This window comes from Podarcis raffonei, chromosome 14, assembly GCF_027172205.1.
Source record: "Podarcis raffonei isolate rPodRaf1 chromosome 14, rPodRaf1.pri, whole genome shotgun sequence".
In the NCBI taxonomy this organism is placed as follows: Eukaryota; Metazoa; Chordata; class Lepidosauria; order Squamata; family Lacertidae; genus Podarcis; species Podarcis raffonei.
The window spans coordinates 11,478,687-11,504,065 of record NC_070615.1 but is presented as its reverse complement, the minus strand read 5'-3'; the positions used below and the strand labels follow the sequence as shown (position 1 = coordinate 11,504,065).

General features: G+C 44.9%; 2 protein-coding genes across 2 annotated transcripts in view; both read left to right on the top strand.

Moving 5' to 3' along the window:
- TNFAIP8L3 (TNF alpha induced protein 8 like 3) overlaps positions 1-24,335 on the top strand; it is a 65,536-nt gene extending 41,201 nt beyond the window's left edge. The window contains exon 2 of the mRNA XM_053365753.1: positions 18,695-24,335. Within this exon, the coding sequence (XP_053221728.1) occupies positions 18,695-19,257 (563 nt within the window). The 3' untranslated portion in view covers positions 19,258-24,335. The remainder of the gene's footprint in view (positions 1-18,694) is intronic.
- The window catches only part of DMXL2 (Dmx like 2), a 530,204-nt gene that overhangs the window by 308,477 nt on the left and 196,348 nt on the right, over positions 1-25,379 (top strand). The window lies entirely within an intron of this gene.

Below are 25,379 nucleotides of genomic sequence, written 5' to 3'. Positions count from 1 at the left end.
GCCGTTCTGCTTTAATTCCCCCCAAAGTTACCACATGTCATCTGGAGGGGCGCTCTGGTGTCGCAGCACAATGAAAGCAGGACAGGAAAATAAAGAAACCAGAACATTTTCGGAACATTGTGGCACTGTGGGTTAAACCACAGAGCCTAGGGCTTGAATCAGCGGTTCGAATCCACATGATGGGGTGAGCTCCCGTTGCTCGGTCCCAGTTCCTGTCCACCTAGCAATATTTTGAGCAAGCTATGTGTGGTCTAGATGCTTCACACACAGCATAAGAATCAGAGTCCCTCTCCGCAGGGCCATGTGCATCCCATCTTTCAGGAGTTTTTTCAAGTTTGAAAACAGGAATTGAAACAAGGGTGTGGGATCTGTGGCCCTCCGGAGGTTGCTGGACTGCAACTCCCATCACCCATGGTCATTGGGAATTGGAGTCCCGAATTGGAGTCTTCTGAATATCTCCCGAAAGGCAGCGGGAGTTTAGGAGGATCGGATAATTACATTTCACATTAAAAGGGATGCAGGTGGCGCTGTGGGTTAAACCACAGAGCCTAGGATTTGCCGATCAGAAGGTCGGTGGTTCAAATCACCACAACGGGGTGAGCTCCCATTGCTCAGTCCCTGCTCCTGGCAACCTAGCAGTTCGAAAGCACGTCAAAGTACACGTAGATAAATAGGTACCACTCTGGCGGGAAGGTAAACGGCGTTTCCATGCTCTGCTCTGGTTTGCCAGAAGCAGCTTAGTCATGCTGGCCACATGAGCCGGAAGCTGTACGCTGGCTCCCTCGGCCAATAAAGAGAGATGAGCGCCACAACCCCAGAGTCGGTCACAACTGGACCTAATGGTCAGGGGTCCCTTTACCTTTACCTTCACATTAAAAGCAATCCGTTTCCCAAAGCCTTATGGAAAAGGCAGATTCAGTGGGAAAGGACAGGGCATGCACTGATAGAATCAGAGCAGTACAACTGCCTACAAACCTCTGCAGGCTGGCAAAGAAAGTGGGATTGTGTCTAACCCAATACTAGAGGAGAAGAGGAGGAGGAGTTTGGATTTGATATCCCACTTTATCACTACCCAAAAGAGTCTCAAAGTGGCTAACATTCTCCTTTCCCTTCCTCCCCCACAACAAACACTCTGTGAGGTAAATGGGGCTTAGAGATGTGTTACCAAGTTGCTCTGGTCGTCCCTTCCTCCTCTCCTTGCCAAACTCTAGGAGCTGTTTGGTTCTTGGTTTTTGCTGCCCTATTCAGCGTGTTCCCTTTGAAGCTGATCCTGTAAAGAACCTGGTGACTTTTATTTGGGGGAGAGAAGAGGCCGAGCCTCTCTCTGGCTTGCAGGGTGGAAAACTGAAGCTCAGCATTGCTGCCCAGGCTGCTGACAGCACCAGAGCCGCCCTTTTTTCAATGCCTGCTCCTTTCAAAGTTTGTTTTGGAAGCGATGGGCTGCCACCTCCTTTCTGTCAGCTTGCCTGTCACTGCTTTGTTCAAGCTCCAGGCCTAAGGAAAATCCGCTATTTTTGCTACTTTTCAAAGTTTCCTTCCAGACTCGAAATAGGACAGAACAGCTCCCCTAAAAGTGGGGGGGGGGAGAAAAGCCCGAGAGCGTCGCAGTCTGCCCGAATTTCCTCATGTGCTTTGCACTTCCACTTGTCCTCACTGCTAAACACTTGTAAAACATCTCTGAGCACTGTTTGTATATTTAAAGATAAGCAGTTCTCGGCTGCCTACAGGCAAGCAGTCTAATAGACATGATGCAATGGATGGGGTCATGCAGTGATAAAAAAAATAAAAGCATCTTAGGGCAACCTGACACAGTGCGTGCTCTTCTGTTATTTGTTATTTGTGCATTTATTTAAGGCATTTTGCGAAAGGTCCCATAGTCCCTGGATAATCCAGTTAAAACAAGGAAGAGGGGCTGGTGTCAGGGATGGAGACACTCTTTTAGGTATACAGGGCCGAGGGCTTTACAGGTCAGTACCATCACATTGAATTGTGCTTGGATATGTACTGGGAGCCAATGGAGGTCTTTCAGGACCGGTGTTATGTGGTCCTGGTGGCCGCTCCCAATCGCCAATCCAGCAGCCGCATTCTGGATTAGTTGTAGTTGTAGCTGTATGAACTTCTGCCCATTAAGCCTTGTTAAAAACTGAAGGTCTTTGCCCACAGAATGTGGCAGTTTTACTGCTTGCAAAGCCTTAGAAAACTGCCGCCTGCTGACTTATTACTTGGCTGAAATGTATTTAAATTAGATTTGTAAAAAGGTTTATTGCTTATATTAGGGGTGGGGGGATGTTGTAATACTTTTGCAGATCCGGATATATTTTCTGAGCCTTGGAGAAATATTCCACTTTCCAACATTACTAAGATTGTCTTAAGATTCTTTCCGGGGTTTGGATTCCAACTGATAAATGATACCCTTGCTGGTGCCATTGCAAGACCAATTTTTTCTTTAAAAAAAAAAGGTTCGTTTCCACTCCTTAAAAGGCAACGGAACTTTTAAGAGCACTTACAGTATGTGTGGGCAGAAAGCAGCGTCCGTTCTTGCCCATTCTACAGGAGAGGGTTGAGATCTGATTCCTAGCCGCACATTTGGGCGACATCTTCACAGAGCTGCCCAAGGTCTCGTTCCTGCCCAGGCACTACCAATTTAGACCCTTATAAGCGTGTACAGTGGTACCTCGGGTTACATACGCTTCAGGTTACAGACTCCGCTAACCCAGAAATAGTGCTTCAGGTTAAGAACTTTGCTTCAGAATAAGAACAGAAATCGCGCAGTAGCGGCACCGCGACAGCAGGAGGCCCCCTTAGCTAAAGTGGTGCTTCAGGTTAAGAACAGTTTCAGGTTAAGCATGGACCTCCGGAACGAATTAAGTACTTAACCTGAGGTACCACTGTGAAATTAAGTTGTTTTTGTCCCGACATGCATCACTTTTCACCTGTTTGCATTGAATTGCATTTGATACTTTATCTCCCATTCTCACCGTTTGGAGACATCCTTTCAGAGATCTTCACAATCACTAAAAGACACGTTTTTCTCTGTGGTTTTGACTAGGGCGTGCATTTTTGCAAGCGGCTTCTAATGCAATGCATTTCTTGTACATTAGTTTCACAAATGCATTCATTTTCATATACATTTCCCACTAATATGTGCAGTTCTGTAAGCCTCGGTTGGAGAACTGCACATAAAAAATCAGATAGGTGTGAGTTTTGAAGTATCTTGGGTGTCATATTGTTCATATTGGGGGTTTTAAAAATAAATTTATTTACAGTGGTGCCTCGCAAGACGAAAAGAATCCGTTCCGCGATTCTCTTCGTCTAGCGGTTTTCTCGTCTTGCGAAGCAACCCCATTAGCGGCTAAGCGGCTTAGCGCTATTAGCGGTTTAGCGGTTTAGCGGCTATTAAAGGATTAGCGGCTAAGCTGCTAAAAGGCTATTAACGGCTTAGCGGCTTAGAAAAAGGGGGGGAAGCGGGGGGGAAATGGCAAGACTTGCAATACATTTTCGTCTTACGAAGCAAGCCCATAGGGAAATTCGTCTTGCAAAGCGCCTCCGAAACGGAAAACCCTTTCGTCTAGCGGGTTTTCCGTCTTGCGAGGCATTCGTCTTGTGGGGCACCACTGTATTTGGTTTTTCAGATTAAAATCTTACAGCCACATATACAACATAGAAACAAGATTCCAAAGAATCTCTTAGACTTCCCTTCTCCCCTTTGTGGATCCTATTGTTAATCATTTCCTCCTGCATCTTTTATAATAATCCAAATCTTTTACCTCTCCATTGTGTCCAAAATTCACCATTAAACTACAAGTGCAATCCTGCTAACTTCAACTTAAAAACAATGGTTCTTAAGATGAATTATAAATTTCCCCCATTCCTTTTTAAAAATTTGGTCTTCCTGATTTCTGATTCTTCTGGTCATTTTAGCCCAGGCACAGGCAAACTTGGCCCTCCAGATGTTTTGAGGCTACAATTCCCATCTTCCCTGACCACTGGTGCTGCTAGCTAGGGATGATGGGAGTTGTAGTCCCAAAACATCTGGAGGGCCGAGTTTGCCTGTGCCTGTTTTAGCCATTTCGGCATAATCCATCAACTTGATGTGCCGTTCTTCTCTGGCAAGGACTTCATCTTCTTTCCATCTTCATATTGTGTTTCAGTACTTATGTTGTTTTGGAAATTGCAAATCTTAGAAATTACCCTGCTTTAAATGTGAACTGAACTGAACTGAACGTCTCCCCCATCCCTAGGTATAAGTCGGGCTATCAGGGAAGGATAATAATAATAATAATAATAATAATAATAATAATAATAATAATTTATTATTTATACCCCGCCCATCTGGCTGGGTTTCCCCAGCCACTCTGGGCGGCTTCCAACAAAACACTAAAATACAATGACCTATTAAACATTAAAAGCTTCCCTAAACAGGGCTGCCTTCAGATGTCTTCTAAAAGTCAGGTAGTTATTTTTCTCTTTGACATCTGGTGGGAGGACGTTCCACAGGGCGGGTGCCACTACCAAGAAGGCCCTCTGCCTGGTTCCCTGTAACTTGGCTTCTCACAGCAAGGGAATCGCCAGAAGGCCCTTGGCCCTGGACTTCAGTGTCCAGGCAGAACGATGGACGTGGAGACGCTCCTTCAGGTATACTGGACCGAGGCCATTTAGGGCTTTAAAGGTCGTGCATTGGTACTGCATTGCATGAGAAAGGTTCCAAGCCTAGCCTGTAGCATCTCCAGCTAGGGGCAGGAAACAGCCCTGTCTGAAAACCAGGCAACACTGAGCAATGGCCTGACTCACTATAAGGCAGCTTTTTATAGCCTACGAAAAATCCACCACCAGCATAGCAACATAATGTTGGCAGGTGCTGCTGCTCCATCTTTGATATCCTGCCAGTACGTATCACCCTAGACACTGACGTCAAACACGTCTTTTAATCCCATGTTTGGGAATCTGGGGGGAGAAGGGTTAATGCTTTCCTCCTGCACCGTTTCCCCCCCCTGAGAATCATCCTTCTGAAGGGACAGTAAAAAGCAACTTCAGAGGTACAGTTTTCAGCCAGAAAAAAAGGCGGGGGGCATTTAACTCCTCTGCAGACCCACCCCCTGAATGGGATGGGTTGAAGTCGGTGGATAGTAATAATAATAATAATAATAATAATAATAATAATAATAATAATAATAATATTGCCACTCTGGGCAGCTCCCAACAGAATATTAAAACAAGGTAAAACATTAAAAACTCCCTAAACAGGGCTGCCACCTAAAATGTCTTCTAAAAGTCAGATAGTTGTTTATTTCCTTGACATCTGATGAGAGGGTGTTCCACAGGGCAGGCGCCACTACTAAGAAGGCCCTCCACCTGGTTTCCTGCAACCTCACTTCTCGCAGTGAGGGAACCGCCAGAAGGCCCTCAGAGCTGGACATCAGTGTCCAGGCTGGACAGTGGGGGTGGAGACATTCCTTCAGTTATACTGGGCCGAGGCAGTTTAGTTCTTTTTTATATGGTCTCGGCGGCTGCTCCCAGTCATCAGTCTAGCTGCCGCATTCTGGATTAGTTGTAGTTTCCGGGTCACCTTCAAAGGTAGCCCCACATAGAGTGCATTGCAGTAGTCCAAGTGAGAGATAACTAGAGCATGCACCACTCTGATGAGACAGTCTGTAGGCAGGTAGGGTCTCAGCCTGCGTACCAGATGGAGCTGATAAACAGCTGCCCTGGACACAGAATTGACCTGTGCCTCCATGGGCAGCTGTGAGTCCAAAATGACTCCCAGGCTGCACACCTGGTCCTTCAGGGGGCACAGTTACTCCATTCAGGACTGGGGAGTCATCCACACCTGCCCACTCCGTCCCCCAAAAACCGTACTTCTGTCTTATTCTATCTTTATTTCTATAACCCAGTTGAAGATTTAAATTGTAAGATTTGCAGAGCAGAAGGCATCATCTCTGATGATATGGAATAGTTCAAGGCTATTGAATGAGGGGCCCTTGCTCTTGGAAATCCCTCATTTTCCCTGACAGAGAACCTGGGAGGTGAGGAAAGAGGCGGGGGGGATCTTGAGCAAGGCAACAGGAGAGGGGGAATAACGAATAACCCCAGCAGGGACAGGAGAGGGACAGAGACGGCCTGCTCTTTTTTGAATACCACTTTCTCAGTGGTGGAGAGACCAGGCGTCTCCTTTATTTATGTCATTTACACCCTACTCCAAGGAGCTTAGGAGGGTGTCCATGGATTTCCTCCTCATTTAACCCTCACAACAGCCCTGTGAGGTAGGTTAGGCTGAGAGGCAGCAATTGGTCACCACCTCCATCCTCCAATGCGCAAGGCAGTGGATGCCTCTGAATAATCCCCGTTCCTGGGGGGCGTTTCTCTTGCGCTCCTGCCCTGCTGCTTGTGGGCCCCCTTGAGAACAGGCTGCAAGTCTGGCTTGGCCCCTTGGGCCTGATCCTGCTGCACAGCTCTTGGGAGGCTGTGCTCCGACTGTTGGCCCTTCCCTGAGTGGGAGCACTGGGGGCGAGGCAAGGGATGTCTCCCTCTGCTTCTGGCCCACCCAGGAAGAAGCAGAGGCCTGTCTGGAGGGGAAGCAGCCTTTCTGTGGATCTTAAGATGTTCTCTTTAATATTATTATTATTAATAATAATAATAATAATAATAATAATAATAATAATAATACCCCGCCCATCTGGCTGGGTTTCCCCAGCCACTCTGGGCGGCTTCCAACAAAACACTAAAATACAATAACCTATTAAACATTAAAAGCTTCCCTAAACAGGGCTGCCTTCAGATGTCTTCTAAAAGTTTGGTAGTTATTTTTCTCTTTGACATCTGATGGGAGGGCGTTCTACAGGGTGGGTGCCACTACCGAGAAGGCCCTCTGCCTGGTTCCCTGTAACTTGGCTTCTCATAGTGAGGGAACCGCCAGAAGGCCGTCGGCGCTGGACCTCTTTGGTTGGGGGAGGTGAGGGCCAGCTCCTCTTGTGAAAGGAGTTTCTCTTTATACATTCACTGGTAAAATAATACAGTAAGAACATGCAGCGATCTCAGGTGGGAGGCCTCCATCACAAGCAGCTCTGTGCAAAGAGGGCAGAAGGGGAGGAACGTCAGGTAGCAGCCGAATCCCAGCAGAGTCTGGAAAACACGCAGCTAAAGCAGGTTGTTCTTTCAAAAAAGTATTGGGCTCTGCAGAATAGAGCATGAGAAGCAGCAGCAGGTGGGCGGGGTGGGGGGGTCACACTGGGCACCACTGAAATCGGAGAGCCCAAAGTCCATCACTGCCATTCTGGGTCTTGTTTGGAGAGAAATTCTCTCCTGGCCATTTTCGAGAACTCAAAAGTTCCAGGCTACCCTTGGGAGGGAGAAGGACCCACTTCCTAGCCGATCTCCCAGACACTCTCTCCCTACCCCTGCTTTAAGAAAGTGTAGATCCCGCTGGACTCCCTTGCCCAGTCTTTCTGAGGGAGACCTGAGGTAAGAGCCACAGAAAAACCCTCCCCACCATAGATGGCTTCCTGGTGGAGGACCTCACGTGGCAGCAGAGAAGAGGCGATATTCCGCTGACTGTGTCTCTCCACTGCTTAGAGGCCTGGCCATCAGAATACAGGAGGTTGTCTTCCAGCTGGGAGGGGAAAGAGGGGTCTGTCTTCGGTGTCAAATCTGAGATTCTGGCTCTTCCGCACAAAGCTTTAATGCTGCCTTTCAGCCCCTCTGAGGCTGCTCGAATGACCTCAGCCAGCGGTGGACATTTGGAAGAGAGAGAAACAAACGAGAGGAAGTTCTCTAAATGCAAGCAAGGGTCTCCTCCTTCTCCATCCTCCTTGCAGATTAAGGGCCCATCAATCACACATTTCGGGAGGATTTCGCCACTCCTCAAGCAAAAACTCACCTACACTACAACTTTTAAACAGACAAAAGGCACCACCAGTTGTTGTTGTTGTTGTCTAGTCGTTTAGTCGTGTCCGACTCTTCGTGACCCCATGGACCAGAGCACGCCAGGCACCTCTGTCCTCCACTACCTCCCGCAGTTTGGTCAGACTCATGCTGGTAACCTCGAAAACACTATCTGTCTTTGTCCATGGAGTTTTCTTGGCAAGGATACTGGAGTGGCTTGCCGGTTCCTCCTCCAGGTGGATCACGTTTGGTCAAAACTCTCCACTATGACCTGTTCATCTTGTGTGCCCTCCTCGGCGTAGTTCATAGCTTCTCTGAGTTCTTCAAGCCCCTTCGCCACGGCAAGGCAGTGATCCATGAAGTGATCCATGATTTAAAAACTGGGCATGTGGTGGGGGCACGAATCTTCAGGATGTCTTCCCTCTTTCCCATGACTTTACCTTCTGCGCAACCAGCGGGACATTGTTCCATAGGCGTAGAAAACCGAAGATGTCCAGAAAGTCAGTCAATCCACCTGAACAGCTTTCAAGACAAGAACAGAAGAAGGGATCTGAATGGCTGCTAACTGCTCCAACTGACTGGGCTTTCAGCTTAGCCAAGGATCCTTTCAAGCAACTCACCTGGTCTCCTAGGAAACAAAACATTCCCCAGGATTCCACAGCTGGTTGTGAGGTCAGAGCCTGGCCAAGGACGGGAGCCAATGGGCTCTGGGCTCCAGGAACGCTCTCTCTGCCAGGCCCAGGGCACCTGGGCAACCTCAGGCAGCTGCCAAGCGTCTGACCCACCTTCTTTCCCTCAGAGAATTCTGGGCACTGAAGTTTACCTCTCACAGAGGTATTCCCAGCAACTGAACAAGAATAAGAATAAGAATAGTTTATTTATACCCTGCCCTAAACTGCTCTGCTTCCTTTCTTTTAGCAAATGTTTTGTGCCACTGGGGAAGTGGTAATTCTGTATTGATTTGTTTTGGATGTTTGGATGTGATGCCAATAAAAGGTTTGATGATGATGATGATGATGATGATGATGATGATGATGATGATACCCCGCCCATCTGGCTGGGTTTCCCCAGCCACTCTGGGCAGCTCCCAACAGAATATTAAAAGCAGAATAAAACATCAGACATTAAAAACTTCCCTAAACAGGGCTGCCTTCAGATGTCTTCTAAAAGTCAGATAGCTGTTTGTTTCCTCTGGTCATAAGTTCCATTTCCTCATTAATCTAAATTGAGAGGAAAATCTGCATGAAAAATTGTATTTAAATAGATATATAAATGCCAGGTTTTTTCCATGTATGTATTTCACCTTTAATGCATCTTGGTATGTTCCTTGAGCCAAGAACTGTATCAGAAAATCTGGGGATGTATGACATCTGAAGGATAATTAATTAACCAGGAAAGTGCAGATCAGGCCAGTTCACACCAGGAATTGCAGGAATTACCGTACATTTCTAACTCCACGCCAAGGTCCCAATTTGGATCAAAGCCCCCCTTTGCATCTGAAATATACTTTTTCAAAGCCAACTGTGCAGTTGGTCACAGGCATCTCATGCAGTTTGGCCCTGAGATGGTATAACAGATGGAGGATGGAGGAGAATTCGGCTCAGCACTTCCCAAAACAATGCGCAAATCAAACCGCAGCCATCCTTTGAAATTTGCCCTTCTTTGAATTTTGTGATGCGGTTCCAAATAGACGTCTACAAAAATCCACACAGCAGGGGAAAGTGTGCAGGGAAAAGCATTTATCAGTGAAATTAACGTGCAAATTATTATTATTATTATTATTATTTATTTATTTATTTGTACCCCGCCCATCTGGCTGCGTTTCCCCAGCCACTCTGGGCGGCTTCCAACAAAGATGAAAAATACACTAAAATGTCACATATTAAAAACTTCCCTGAACAGGGCTGCCTTCAGATGCAAATAATGCATTTCGTTAAGGAAATCTGCTTGACAAAATGCGTTAGAGAAAATTGCATACAAAAATGTGCATATAGGGAGAAAGTTATGCTAAAATGCTGACTAATTTTCATGAGGTTTTTTTGTTTTTTTGCAAACTGATGCAGAAATGTGGAGAACTGGACATAAGACTGGAAAAATCAGAAATTGAGAGAAACCAAAATGGGCAAATCTGTGTAATCTCCAGACAGGTCCAAGAGCACCAATTAAGCTACATGACAGTCATTTGAACCCTCTTTTATCCCCCACAGGTCACTGCCCAACTTTCTAGCGACAGCACCCTGCTCCCAGTTTGCACAAAGGCTTGTGGGTGGTGTGTTTAGTCTACTACAAGCCACTGCCTGGGCCTTTCCCCCCTGTGCGCCGAGAAAGGTTTCATCAACATTATTTACTCTAGTTAAAATTATTGCACTCTGTTCTTTTGAGGGACATATTTCTTCCGGACGTTTGTTTACTCTCCAAATCAACATCGAGTTACAGCAATGTTAAAAGCATTTGAATATTTTCACAAAGAGCAGGATTCAGCTATTAAAACAGGTTATTTTCAGCCAAGGGTGGGCTGTTTTAGTCAACTAACAGACAAGGCGGCGATCGCCAATTGTCGCCATGACAATAATTGTATATTTCCAGCCAAAGAGGCGAGCGTAAAACATCTCTGTTTATCTTATGTGTTCTCTGTAAATACCCAATGACGGGTAAAGGCCAAGAATGAGCTGGATGTACCCTTTGTTGCCTCAACATTTGAGCAGTTCCAGGCTGTTGCAATTTTCAGGTGGGATTCAACCAACCACAGAACAGCAAAATCAGGTTGGACTGTCTTGTGCAACGAAACCATTTCCCTCCGAGATCAGACTTTTTGCAACAAGGAATGTGATGGGGAAATGCTCTGGGAGTTGTGAGATAATATTTTCTCGGCTAACCTCCCTGCAACCAAACCAGGGTGAATATTCAATAAACGGATCAGGCAGAAGTGGTCGGAATCCGCCACACGTACACCTTTTGCATTTTTCCATTTAATGCAAAGGAAAGCATGGTCAAAACTCCAAGTATCTGGAATGCAGAGAAATGATCCCTTATTAATAAAAAACAGCCATATTCACTTCTCATAAACTCATTCAGGAGCCGAGACACTGAGGTCTAGCTCCAAGGATGAGAAGTAAGGATATAGGGAACCAGGCACGGGGCCTTCTCAGTAGTGGCACCCACCTTGTGGAAAGCCCTCCCATCAGTTGTCAGATGATGATGATGATGATGATGATGATGATGATGATGATTTTATTATTTATACCCCACTCATCTGTCTAGGTTTCCCCAGCCACTCTGGGCGGCTCCCAACAGAAAATTAAAAACATGATAAAACATCAAACTTTAAAAACTTCCCTAAACAGGTCTGCCAGAATGGAGGTGCGGGGACAGAACCAATCATATAAGCCTGTTGACTATTACACATGTACCATCTTGCTTGTCTTTTCAGCCTCTGCTGAAGACTTTCCTCTTTCAGCAAGCCTTCTGAGATCTTTGGCATCACTATTGTTGTCACTAGAATTGTTGTTAAGATGTTTTAATTTTTTTATAACTCCAATGAGAGGATGAGCAGGATGTACATAAATAAGCACATGCAGGCAGTTTAGCACAATCAGTAATATCCAAAGCAACACGATGACCAAGTACAACAATACGATGTCAATGTAAACTCTTTATATAATCTATACAGAACACTGAACAGTATGAAATGTACTCCCTGCAAAACCAAATAAACAAAAATCTATAAATCTCTGAAAGTCACAAAATATGCACTCTTGATGGATTCTCTTGAAAACATAGAACCAAATGAAAGTCTTATAAGTCTCTGAAAGTCTTTGTAGACTATGCAAGTCTCTGAAAGAAGCAATGGGTCAGATTCTTATCTGGTGAAAACAAGCCTTTAAGTTTCTAATGTCTGATATTTCATTATGTTTCTGTATATTATGTTGGAAGCCACCCGGAGTGGCTTGGGCAACCCAGTCAGATGGGTGAGGTATAAGTAATAACATATTATTATTATTATTATTATTATTATTATTATTATTATTATTATTCCTATTTATAATTTAACCTCTCTGCAAAGCCCCAAGTTTTGGACATTTTGTGGTTATTGAATGAGTGATCCAGGGCTTATCTTGCATTCTCCTCTCTGCTATAAGCAATTTACATCTGCCAATAACTTATGCCTAGCATCCAAAAATAATTCTAGAAACCATCTAGCCTAACAGATGTTCCAAATGCACATAGCTCACAGTACAAGGGTTCAAGTCTTATTTTCATATCTAGGAATAGAAACCTAGGACATGCTTTGTGCATCAAATTTTTCTGCATACGTGCAGGACCTGCATTTATTAAAAGAATATTTGCATGCAGATAATATAGTCGAGCCCCACTCGCCCCTCCCCAGATCGGCAACAATTTGGTACGTTCCCTTCTCGCCATCTGGAAGCAAAATATTTTGAGAATCTTGCAGATGCTCACGGAGTTTGCGTTTACAATCCGAGGTGGGGGAGAGGAGGAAGACATTTTAAGAAGATTCCATTTCAAGACGAGAATTTTAAGAAGACTGCATATTATTTCTGGCCTTTCTATAATTATACAGGGACGGTAGCGCCTGTGTCCATGATAACTCTGAGCGTATCTGACAGGCATTTTCTGAGCTTTTGGGCTTCATCGCGGCTGGTGGAAGTCCAGGACAAAATGTACACAGATGAGAAGGACAGGAGTATAGAAAAATATGCCTGTAGCTCTGGGATGAGGAGTCTGTGGTCCTTCAGGTGGTGCTAGACTTCAGATTCTATTACCGTTGGCCTTGTCAATTTGGGCTGATGAGAGTCCAACAACATTGGCCATCTTCAAATATCTGAAGGGCCATCAGATGGAAGAGGAGACAAGCTTGTTTTCTGCTATTCCAGAGGGTACAACCCAAAACAATGGATTCAAATTACAGTATAAGAAAGGGGATTTCAACTAAACATTAGGAAGAACTTTCTGGTGGTAAGAGTTTTTCAACAGTAGAATGGACTGCTTCAGAATGTGGTGGACTCTCCTTCATTTGAGGTTTTTAAACAGGTTGGGTGATCAGGGATTTTTTTTTTTAGCATTTCAGGTGGTTGGACTAGATGGCCCTTGGATTCCCTTCCAACGCTACAGTTCTTTGATTGTATCAGCATTCCTTGTTTTTATATCCCGCACATCCTCCTGTCAGGAGCACAGGACAAATGACAACTCAAATTCAATAAAGCAATCGCACGATAATAAAAGCATCATCAGGACCATAAAAATCAGACCACAACACAGGAAATGACATGTATCTGTGGAACTGTACCCAGAGCAATTTCCCTTTATGATCCAAATGCCTGGAGAAATGAAAAATTCAACCTTTGTTTAAAATGTCTGCTGTTGAGAACAGATCAAATACTCCCCAGCAGAGAGTTACATCAAGGAGGTATCTATACCAAGAATGCCCTGTCTTATGGACTACCACGCCCATAAGCGTCTCCACCCCCATTGTTCTGCCCGGAGACTGAGGTCCAGCGCCAAGGGCCTTCTGGCGGTTCCCTCAGTGCAAGAAGCCAAGTTACAGGGAACCAGGCAGAGGGCCTTCTCGGTGGTGGCGCCCTCCCTGTGGAACGCCCTCCCACCAGATGTCAAAGAGAAGAACAACTACCTGATGTTTAGAAGACATCTGAAGGCAGCCCTGTTTAGGGAAGCTTTTAATGTTTGATGCATTACTGTATTTTAATATTTTGTTGGAAGCCGCCCAGAGTGGCTGGGGAAGGCCAGCCAGATGGGCGGGGTATTATTAATAATAATTTTTTGTTGTTGTTGTTATGGACTGGACTCTCCTAGAAATAACTCTCCTGATGACCATCATGAATGTTGAACAGAATGGAAACTTGTAGCTATTGGGTTGTAGCCAATGCTAGTCCTACTCAGAGTAGACCCATTGGAATTAATGGGCATGTTTGTTTGTTTGTTTGTTTGTTTGTTTGAACGATGGGGGTGGAGATGCTCCTTAAGGTATACTGGACCGAGGCCGTTGAGGGCTTTAAAGGTCAGCACCAACACTGAAATGTGCTTGGAACCATACTGGGAGCCAACGTAGGTCTTTCAGGACCGGTGTTATATGGTGTCGGTGGCCACTCCCAGCCACCAGTCTAGCTGCCACATTCTGGATTAATTGTAGTTTCCAGGTCACCTTCAAAGGTAGCTCCACAAAGAGCACATTGCATGACTAATTTAGGCCTATTAATTTTAGTTAAGTTTACTCTGAGTGCGATTTTTTTGTTGTTTAGCCGTCTTAGTCATGTTCGACTCTCTGTGACCCCATGAAGCAGAGCATGCCTTGGAGACTCTCACTTTCTTCTCAAAGCTTCTCCTTTTTTATGTCCATGGAATTTTCTTGGCAAAATACTGGAGTGGTTTGCCAGTTCCTTCTCCAGGTGGATCACATTTAATCTAAACTCTCGGCTGTGACCTGTCCGTCTTGGGTGGTCCTGCACGGCATAGCTCATCGCTTCTTGGAGTTATTCAGGCCCTTTCGCCACAACAAGGCAGTGATCCATGAAAGAGCAGAGTGTGATTAGCACTGGATAAAAACCATTAGCCATAGGCCTACCTTGACCCAACTACCCACTGAGTGGTTTAGTACACCCATTGCTCCTCTCTTAAGACATTTTTTATTAACAGACCTGCCCCTTCTCCCAAACAAAACAGAATTGCCGTTGCTAGTGCAGTGGTGAGAACGTGACAAAAAGTTGTAAGGTTTGTCTGATTGAAACTATTTTGCATTCATGGTTGGAGCACACCATTTATTAATGACAGCAGTTGTTTCTTAAAAAAAGAAAAGAATTCCCCTCATTGTTTTAAGTTTGTCAGAGATGTGCTGAAGATGAATCATTTCAACCATAGCTGTGTCTGCATCACACTCCACCCCCAACCCCCTAGTCAAAAAAAAGATACTGGGCTATTTTAGAATTAACAGGCAGTAAACGCAAAATTGGCCTCTCCATTTGAATTCTCCAGGCAGAACTTTGCAGCTGCGTCAGAGAAGCAAAGCACAGCCAGTGTCTGAAGCTTATCAGCTTTCTTAAAGAAGTTGCAAGGGCACTACAGTGGTACCTCGGGTTACAGACGCTTCAGATTACAGACGCTTCAGGTTACAGACTCCGCTAACCCAGAAATAGCACCTCGGGTTAAGAACTTTGCTTCAGGATGAGAACAGAAATCGTGCGGCAGCGGCGCAACGGCAGCAGGAGGCCCCATTAGCTAAAGTGGTACTTCGGGTTAAGAACAGTTTCAGGTTAAGGACCTCCACAACGAATTAAGTTCTTAACCCGAGGTACCACTGTATTCTCAAGAGGGATTTGCAAGGCAAGGGCGTGAGCTCTCCATCCCTAAGGGCAGGGGTCAGCAAACTTTTCCAGCAGGGGGCTGGTCCACTGTCCCTCAGACCTTGTGGGGGGCCGAACTATATTTTGAGGGGGGATGATTCAAGAGCCCCACGAGCCCCAGTGGCTGCTTACCTGTGTCTTGTGAGCGAAAGGGGCTGGCGGCGGCAGCAGAGGGATGCTGAGTGGCGCTCAAAAGGGCTCCAGAGAGGAGCTGCTTAAAATGGCGGCTGCCCAAGCACTGCTGCTGCTGTACCAACAAAGCCCAGCCCCCTTCCTCCCTTAGGCAGGGCAGGGAGAAACCAGGAGGAGGGAGGGAGGAGGCGCCACTGTCACTGCCGCCGCCGTGGAAGGAAGAGCCAAGGAATTCACGTGAGTTGCCAATCCATGCAGCGATTCCCGGACCGCCCGCGGGCCGGATCCAGAAGGCAATTGGGCCTGATCCAGCCCATGGACCTTAGTTTGCCTACCCCTGCCTAAGGGGCATTGATGCAGGGACTGCACAGCCATCGGACTGGGAGGCTCGAATTGCATCCTGAATTGCAGGTCCCACATTCGCAGCTGTTTTTAACATCTGATTTGATCAGCGCTCTATTAATAATTGTTTTGTGGGAATTCAGGAACTCGCTCCTGACTTCGAAACATTTTAGGTGCTTCTGACAGAAGCAGTGCCGTATTGTGACTTCTTGGATAGCCTCAAAAACACAGCCCACCATGCTGTTCCCCGGACCCAACTCCTCCTAATGGACCCAACGCAGCTACCTGCCACTCAACAGTGACTCCCCATGACCAAAACAGACTTCTCCTCTCAGCAAGCAGGGTCAACATGCTGTCTGTGACAGGCTTTTGGCCCGTTCCGCTGCTTCTGAGCCAATTCTCACCGCCTACTGCAGCTTTTTTTATTTTTACTTCTCCAGAAGCTTTCGCTGCTCTTTAAAGAGGAGTGAGAGCATATGGCTCGAAGAGCCAATGTATTTCCTCCCCCCTTTATCCTTCTGCAACGCTAGCATATTACAAACTAGGGGTGGATGGATGGATCTGTGAATTTCAGTTATCTCTCAATTTCTCGCTTTTCCAGTCTTTTAAGTTCAGTTTTGCACATTTCCAGATCAGTTTTTTTTAGTTCTCATGAAAACGTTAATGTGAATTTCTCATAGAATTGTAGAGTTGGAAGGGACCCCACAGCTCATCTAGTCAAACCCTCCACATTGAGGGGTAAAGGTAAAAGGTAAAGGGACCCCTGACCATTAGGTCCAGTCATGGCCGACTCTAGGGTTGCGGCGCTCATCTCGCTTTATTGGCTGAGGGAGCCGGCGTACAGCTTCCAGGTCATGTGGCCAGCATGACTAAGCTGCCTCTGGCGAACCAGAGCAGCGCACGGAAACACCGTTTACCTTCCTGCCTATTTATCTACTTGCACTTCGTGCTTTCAAACTGCTAGGTTGGCAGGAGCAGGGACCGAGCAATGGGAGCTCACCCCGTCATGGGGATTCGAACCGCCGACCTTCTGATCGTCAAGTCCTAGGCTCTGTAGTTTAACCCACAGCGCCACCCGCATCCCTACCTTGAGGGGTATATCTCCACAAAGGCACATTTCCCCCTTTTTGCACATGTGTTTGCAAGCAGTTCCCCCTAATAAGAGTTACAGTTTTGTACATTACATTCACTGAAGGTATAAATTTTCACACACGATTACCGCAACGCAGACACATTTTTTTTGTATGCGTTGTTCGGTTGGAGAGCTGCTGCATCACAAAATCAGGAAAAACAAGGATTTCTTAAAGGATGGCTGTGTTTCAGTTCAGGTATTTTTTCAGGAAGTGTGAATCAGATACGGCTCACATTAAAATGCAAACCGGCTTTCTCTCCCATTCCTTGTACAAAACTGCCCCATTCCTCTCTTCCTCAATTTCAACGTTTTTTAAAAGATTATTCTGATCTACAAGTACTGTGTTTACTCAAATCTAATGCACACCTTATTTGGCCAAATGACATTGCGAATATCAAGGTGTGCATTAGATTTGATGGCACATTTACATTTGCCTGCAAATATCTTTCATTGGTTTCAAGGTTCTGAAAACTGAGGTGCACATTAGACTCTATGGCACATTAGATTCGAGTCAATACGATATTTGTCATTTTAATAACAAAGTAGTAGTTTTTCAACATTATGTGTATTGATATTTACTATTAATCATAAATTAACAGTAAACAAATATGTATGTGTATGTAGCCATTTGTAAGTGTAGATCTGTCAGGGACTGGGCAGAAGAGGAATGGTGGAGACCACCTTCCCCAGCCTGAACCTCCCAGAGAAGAAGATGACAGTTCAGAATTATGGACACAGTGTCTTTAGACACTGCCCCCATTCCCAGCACCCGGCAAGCAGTGAAAGTAGTGGAGCAAAGGGCTCAGAAGCGAAAGGACCTCAGCGCCACCCGTGGGAGAGAAGCTGATGAATGACGAAATGGGGAGAAAAGGGGGGTGGAGATTTACTCAGGACAACGCCATTATTCCAAGAGGTTGCATTTCCAAGCCTCTCTCTCTGAATATTGAATAAAAAGCCGCTGGTAAGGACTTTTCCTTGTCTTATCTGTTCTTGGCAACCTGCCATGGGGGCTTGGATCTTGTTCCACCTGACAAAATCTGTTCTAATAATAATTATAAATTACAAAACAATGTGGATATAGATATATAGATATACAGTAGATTTGGATATAGATACAGATACAGAGATAAATGTTAGATGATAGATGATAGAGATAGATATAGATAGATGATAGATAGATAGATTAGATAGATAGATAGATAGATAGATAGATAGATGATAGATAGAGATAGATAGAGATAGATGATAGATAGATGATAGATAGATATAGATAGATAGATAGATGATAGATAGATAGATAGATAGATAGATAGAGATAGATAGATAGAGATAGATAGATGATAGATAGATAGATAGATGATAGATAGATAGATAGATAGATGATAGATAGATAGATAGATAGATAGATAGATAGATAGATGATAGATAGATGATAGATAGATAGATAGATGATGGATAGATGATAGATAGATAGATGATAGATAGATAGATAGATGATAGATAGATAGATAGATAGATAGATAGATAGATAGATGATAGATAGATAGATAGATGATAGATAGATAGATAGATGAATGATAGATGATAGATAGATGATAGATAGATAGATAGATGATAGATAGATAGATAGATAGATAGATAGATAGATAGATAGATGATAGATAGATAGATGATAGATACATGATTTAGTAAATGGCACTTTGAACTGTGAAATGTTTGTTGCAAATTATTCAAAGATAACTTCCCCCCTTTCTTTCTCTCCTTTCTTCTCTCCCCCCTTTCCATCTCTCCCTATCCCTTCCCCCCACTCACCCACTCTGCCCACTACCCTTAGGTCCCGAAAACTTCAGTTCAAAGAGCCTTGCGCTGCAAGCCCAGAAAAAGATCTTGAGTAAAATGGCCACCAAGACCATGGCTAACATGCTGATTGATGACACCAGCAGCGAAATCTTCGACGAGTTATACAAAGTGACCACGGAGCACATGAAGAACAAGAAGGAAGCCCACAAAATCATGAGGGACTTGATCAAAGTGGCCATCAAAATCGGGATCCTCTACCGAAACAATCAGTTCAATTCCGAAGAGCTGGAAATTGTCGAGAAGTTCCGCAAGAAGCTGAACCAAGCGGCCATGACGATTGTTAGCTTTTACGAGGTGGAGTACACTTTCGATAAAAATGTCCTCTCGGAACTCCTGAACGAATGCAAAGACCTTGTTCACGAACTCGTGGAACGGCACCTGACAGCCAGGTCTCATGCGCGAATCAATCACGTCTTCAACCATTTCGCAAATGTGGAGTTCCTCACTGCCCTCTATAGCCTTGATGGGGAATGCCGACCACACCTCAAAAAGATCTGTGATGGAATCAACAAACTGCTAGATGAGAAAATCCTTTGAAACTTTGCCCTTTTTTAAAAAACAAAACAAAACAGCAACTATACAAGTTTCGCTTCAGAAATGTAACCAGAGAGTTGGGACCAACTGTTAGCTTCCTGTGCATAATCCCAAAAGAGAATGGCCTGGTTTGCACACTAAACCATGGTTTGTTAAACTACAGTTTCTTTAACCATGGCTTAGTGTTATGCATGAGCCCAGCAGCTTAACTATGGTTTATTAACTATGGTTAAAAGTTGCTTGTTAAGCAAGGTTTGTAGTTGCTTTATAAACCATGGTTACTGTAAACCATAGCTTAGTGTTACATGTGGACGCAGCCCAACACCTCCTTAATGCTGCTTATGGAGTCATCACCGCTCAAAAGGTACACAGCTGTAACTAAATAGCAGCTCTTCTGGGCTTGTGTCTCTTGATAGAGAGATGTAATAAACTAAGGCTTAAGTGACCATCTGCCAGATGTTTCCATTTTAATGATGGTTTTATTAATGACGGTTAGTGTTAACCATGGTTTAACATTTAACATTAACCATGGTTTAGTGTTATGTGTGAACCAGGCCATTCCAGAGCATTTGTAATGGAAAACAAAGCAAGCCACACTTCAGACCACAAATAAACTGAGCCTTTTATGATGCAAGGCCATTTGTGATGGGGAGGGAAATGATTACATACCATGATCTCATTATTGCTGTGTTGTGGTTACAGTTTGATGTGCCAAAAATGAAACCTGAAGTTCCATGACATCGAGCAAACATGCCCACGTTTATATTGTAGAAGAATGGAACCCATAAGGTGAAGTGGAAAGAATGGGTTTCTGGATATCATTATTTTTAAAACTGAAAATCTCTTTTTAGCACATGATCCAAACAGAGAATAATTCCATATGGCAGGAATGAGGGCAAAGCACAACAAAAGCAGGAATATTGCTTCTCTTAAGGTGTCAGCATTTTATACCAAGAAAGGAATGAAAAAGTTGTGCCAATCTCTTAAAGACTCTTAAATGGGGTGCAGCAGAAAGATTGTGCTAATTCTGCATTGTCGAAGCTATTATTCATAAGGGTGTGCATTGGTGGGGGGGAGGTGAAGAACATGGTAAACTGGGGTGATTTTGGGGCTCGTCCCTCCACTCCTGAATTTAAGCATGATGTCAGTAACCTCCCCACAGTTGAATCAGAGTCCCCACAAAGCCTGGTGTCTCACTGTTGTTTCTGTACCATATACAGCTCTGTATTTTTCTATATATCTATGTTTCTCTAGGTCCTTGGGCTTTGCAAGAAATGAGGCTGTCCAAAATGTTGCCCGAAGAGCTCATGATTGTTTCTTGTCAAAGCATAGAAATGGATACTCATTTTCAAAAGCTTCATTTAAAACAAACAAACAACCCTACAATCCTCTGCCTTAAACTGGATGGCAACCGATATCGTTGAAGGCCTGCACCCCTAGGAATGGACGGATCCGTCTATTTCTGATCCTTAGTCGGTTTGCACGGTTTGGCTTCTGTTCCATCCCATTTCCATATTAATCTGCAAAAAGTATAAGCGCCCTGGTGGATCAGGCCCAAGGCCCATCCGGTCCAGCATCCTGTTCTCACGGAAGCCAACCAGACACTTATGGGAAGAAAGCCCACTAGCAACAGCACCCTCCCCACTGGCCCCCCAGAAACTGCCATTCAGAGCCATGCTGCCTCTCTCCGTGGTGAGTGAACATGGCCGTTGTGGCCAGTAGCCAAATTCCTCCAAGAATTTGTCCAGTCCTCTCTGCAAGCGGTCTGAGCTGGTGACATTCGCTACATCTTGTGGAAACAAATTTCATAATTTTAACTGTGCAGTCTCTTTCTTTTGTCAGTCCCAAATCTTCCAAAAATTGTTGGATGGCCCCAAGTTCTGTTATCCACTTTCTATATGCATAAGCTTCTATACCTTTGCTTTTACTCTTCATTTTTTCTAAGCTAGAGAGTCCCTAACATTTCACTCTGTCCTCATAGTGGAGCTGTTTCAACCCATTTTGGGTTGCCCCTTTCTAGCTCTCTAATATCCTTTTTGAGGCGTAGACAGCAGCCAGCGCTGTATACATCAGGCCATATATTTGACAATGTGCATTTTGATATTGACCATTTGATTTCCAACCCTAATGAAATCCCCAACCCTGAATTCACCTTTATCATAGCAGCTGCACACTGGGCTGACATCTTTGTTGAGCAATCCACTGTTGTCTTGCTCCTGGTCATTGGGACATCTGCCTGAAAACAGCGAGGGGGAGGAACTCCAGGGGTGGCTTCTTCCATTTCTACCTTCTTACAGCCATCTCCTTGCTTGCTTGGAGGGCTGGCAGGTGAACAAGAGGAGGCTACACCAGTGAGAGGAGCAACAGCGTATGCCTGGTGTGATAAGAGAGGACCTTCTAAGGGGATGGGATCTTGATAGCTGCCTATTGAATCCAACAAAACACTTTCCACCCTTGACATAATCATAGCCAACTACTTGTCATTCATTTGTGGCCCTAGTTCAGGAGTGGGGAATAGTGGGACTCTCCCCAAGCCACACCCCCATGTCAGCCACACCCCCGTTTCCACAGGCCACACCCCTTGCCAGCCTTCTTTGTATCGCCAGCAAGTGGTTTTTGCCTGTGCCCTTGAGCTCTGATGATGCTTGTCTGGCTGGATGATAGAAAGTGGTGTGTAGACACGGGTGGCACTGTGGTCTAAGCCACTGTGCCTCTTGGGCTTGCCGATCAGAAGGTTGGCGGTTCGAACCCCCATGACGGGGTGAGCTCCCATTGCTCTGTCCCAGCTCCTGCAACCTAGCAGTTCGAAAGCACACCAGTGCAAGTAGATAAATAGGTACCGCTGCGGCGGGAAGGTAAACGGTGTTTCCATGCGCTCTGGTTTCTGTCACAGTGTTCCGTTGAGCCAGAAGTGGTTTAGAAAGAAAGAAAAGAGGAGGGGGAAATGAAAGGAAGCGACACCACCAGGAGCTAGCTTTCCTCGCCCAAGCCCTGCTAATCTGTTAGACCCTTCATGCCTGTGTACTGCTTAAATCTTTAGTCTGATAAGGGATGTCCTCACGGTGCTGTTCTTTCCTTTCAGGAAATCACTGTAGGGTCACAATGAACACTCTGGTCCAAGTGTTGATTATGTATTACTGAAAAGATATTTAAAAATTGTGTTCCCTCCTAGAAATTCCAGTACAGGAGAGTTTATAGGAGAAACGAAAAACACTGTACAAAACCTATAAATGGCTACTCAGAAGTAGGGGTGCAAGAAGCAATCCTGATTTCTTCTGCCCTGTACTTGTTGCATGCAGCAGTGTTTCTGCTCTGCTGCAATTTGTCATCCACCAAAAACGGCATCATCCACCACACACGCTGCTTTGGCAAAATTGCATAAGTTACGTAATTACGTAAGTTACGTTGTCCTTACATTATTCCACCCCACTTGTTGCGGTGTAAAGATGGGAAGGGCACAATCAGTTATGCACGGTTCACAAACTGAAAGCAAAAACAGCAGCAAAGGTCAATGGCATTCACTAGATTGTTTCCAATTTTGGATAGGGAGCAAAAAGCGAACGTTGGCCATTTCCGCTCCCATTTTTGTTTTCGTCGGAATTCTCTGACATCCCTACACAGATATAAGTTTCACTGGGTTCAGCTGGGCTTACTCCCAGGTAAGTGAGTGTAGAATGGCTGCTTAAGAAACTACAAAGGCCTATTGCCGCATAGCAGCAAATACATAACAATTGTTTTCTAAGATTAAACACAGGATCTATTCTGGCAACCAGAAGAGTAAAATCCACAATGACGTGCCCTCCTGCTGGCTTTGATGAGATTGTCCACGAGTCACTTGTCTCTGGTAGCTTCATTGGGCAGTTTCCATTTTGCATCCGTGTCCATTCACTGGATAATGTAATTTGGGGAAGAAGATCAGCTCTTTGTCAAATCAGAGAAATACAAAGAGGAATTGGCTTGTTTTGCACATAACACTAAACCATGGTTTAACATTAGGGGAATGAGCAGGTGTGAGCCTCAGGCTCCCACTTCTGTACACCTGCAAAGAGATTTAAAACCTGTGGTTTCTGCTGTTCACTTATCACAGTTAACATTACATCTAAACAGGGCAAATTCTGGTTAGTTAAGAGTATGGTTATTTTTATTTTATTAATTTTCAATAGATTTTTATTAAACCAGGACAGAAATTATACATCCAAGGTAATCACACATCCAACTAATTTTTAAAAGGGAAGACGGGATAAAATATCACTTTGAAAACTGTTGTTTCACAGGTGTGTCGAAATAAATTTGGCTCAGTGACCCACTGCAAAACTGTCCCAAAAAATAGAGAGTACCAGTTGGCCTGTTGTCTACATACCAAAGCATAGCATGCAGGACCATAATTCATTTTAAGAAACCATAGCTTAAACTAAGCAGAGTTCTCCCTTTTTGAAGGCAACAGGAAACTGCGCTTAGCGAAAAATAGAAGTGGATGCTGCTTCATGCTGGAGGAGGAAGAGGGGTGTGCGAGACTTAGGCATGTTCGTGTTAACACAACTATGGTTTGGTATTATGTGCAAAATCAGTTACTCAATCTGGCCAATCCTATACACTGTGATCAGCAACCTGCGGCCCTCCCAATGGTGATGGACACCCATTATCCCCAACGATTGGTCAGGATGGCTGGGGCTGATGGAAATGGGCTCCACCATTGGGCTCCACCAATAGCTAGAGAGCTATAGACACCATTACTTCCAATAAGCCAATTTCCCCAGCAGTGATGCAGGGAGGCTGCTCCAGGAAGGAAGCACAAAAAGGAGAGATGTTTATATTTTGCACACATTGAGCTTCAAATCTGGTTATTTTTTTAAGGAAACAGCCAAATGTCTTGTTATTTATGTGTATAAAAGACTTGAGTAGCCTTTAAAAGGGAGGCAGAAATATTACGCGTGTCTCATGCTGGCATATGCTATATATTCATCGTTTACTTTTATATTGGTGGGTTAACATGCAAAACAATCATTTCAGTAGTGTTTGAGTCAGACTCAAGTGTGCCATGTGTTTATCAGAAATTATGCATTAAATGATTTGTGATTAAACTATATGTCCTTTGGAATTTTTTTAATCTGCTGCAGTTATTTCCTCTTTCTTTTGCAGGGTTTTTTATTTTTTAAGTACAGTGGTACCTTGGTTCTTGAACTTAAACTGTTCCGGGAGTCCATTTGACTCCCGGAACTGTTTGAAAACCAAGGAGCAGCTTGTGATTGGCTGTAGGCGCTTCCTGCACTCAAGTAGAAGCCACGTCGGACGTTCAGCTTCCAAAATACGTTCGCAAACCACAACAGTTAATTCTGGGTTTGCGGCGTTCGGGAGCCAATTTATCTGAGAACTAAGCCGTTCGAGAACCAAGGCACAGTGAAAATCAGAACTGTAGGCAAAATCTCCATTTCCCTGGAAGCTCGTTTCTATCCAAAGAACCATCTTCTCCAACATGAGCTGCCAAAAACTTAACCACTGCACACATAGACCCTGCTGTAAATCCTTCTACCGGCTCAAGCTCAACTGGTCATGACTACAAACAGGGCCTTTTCAACTGTGACTCCCCATCTGCACAATGTCTCTTCCAGGGAAGGTCAGCTGGTGCCAACCATGTTGTCTTGTGACCTGGTGAATTCCTTTTTCTTTTTTGCCAGACCTTCCAGCATGGTTTTATTATTTTACCCATTCCTATGGGACGCAGGTGGCGCTGTGGGTTAAACCACAGAGCCTAGGGCTTGATGATCAGAAGGTCGGTGGTTCGAATCCCCGCAACAGGGTGAGCTCCCATTGCTCGGTCCCAGCTCCTGCCCACCTAGTAGTTCGAAAGCACATCAAAGTGCAAGTAGATAAATAGGTACCGCTCTGGCGGGAAGGTAAACGGCATTTCCGTGTGCTGCTCTGGTTCGCCAGAAGTGGCTTAGTCATGCTGGCCACATGACCCGGAAGCTGTACGCCGGCTCCCTCGGCCAATAAAGCGAGATGAGCGCCGCAACCCCAGAGTGGGTCACGACTGGACCTAATAGTCAGGGGTCCCTTTACCTTTACCTTACGGGGCTTATTGCTATGCTACATTGCACTGCCTTAAGGGAGCTGCCTTCTAATGA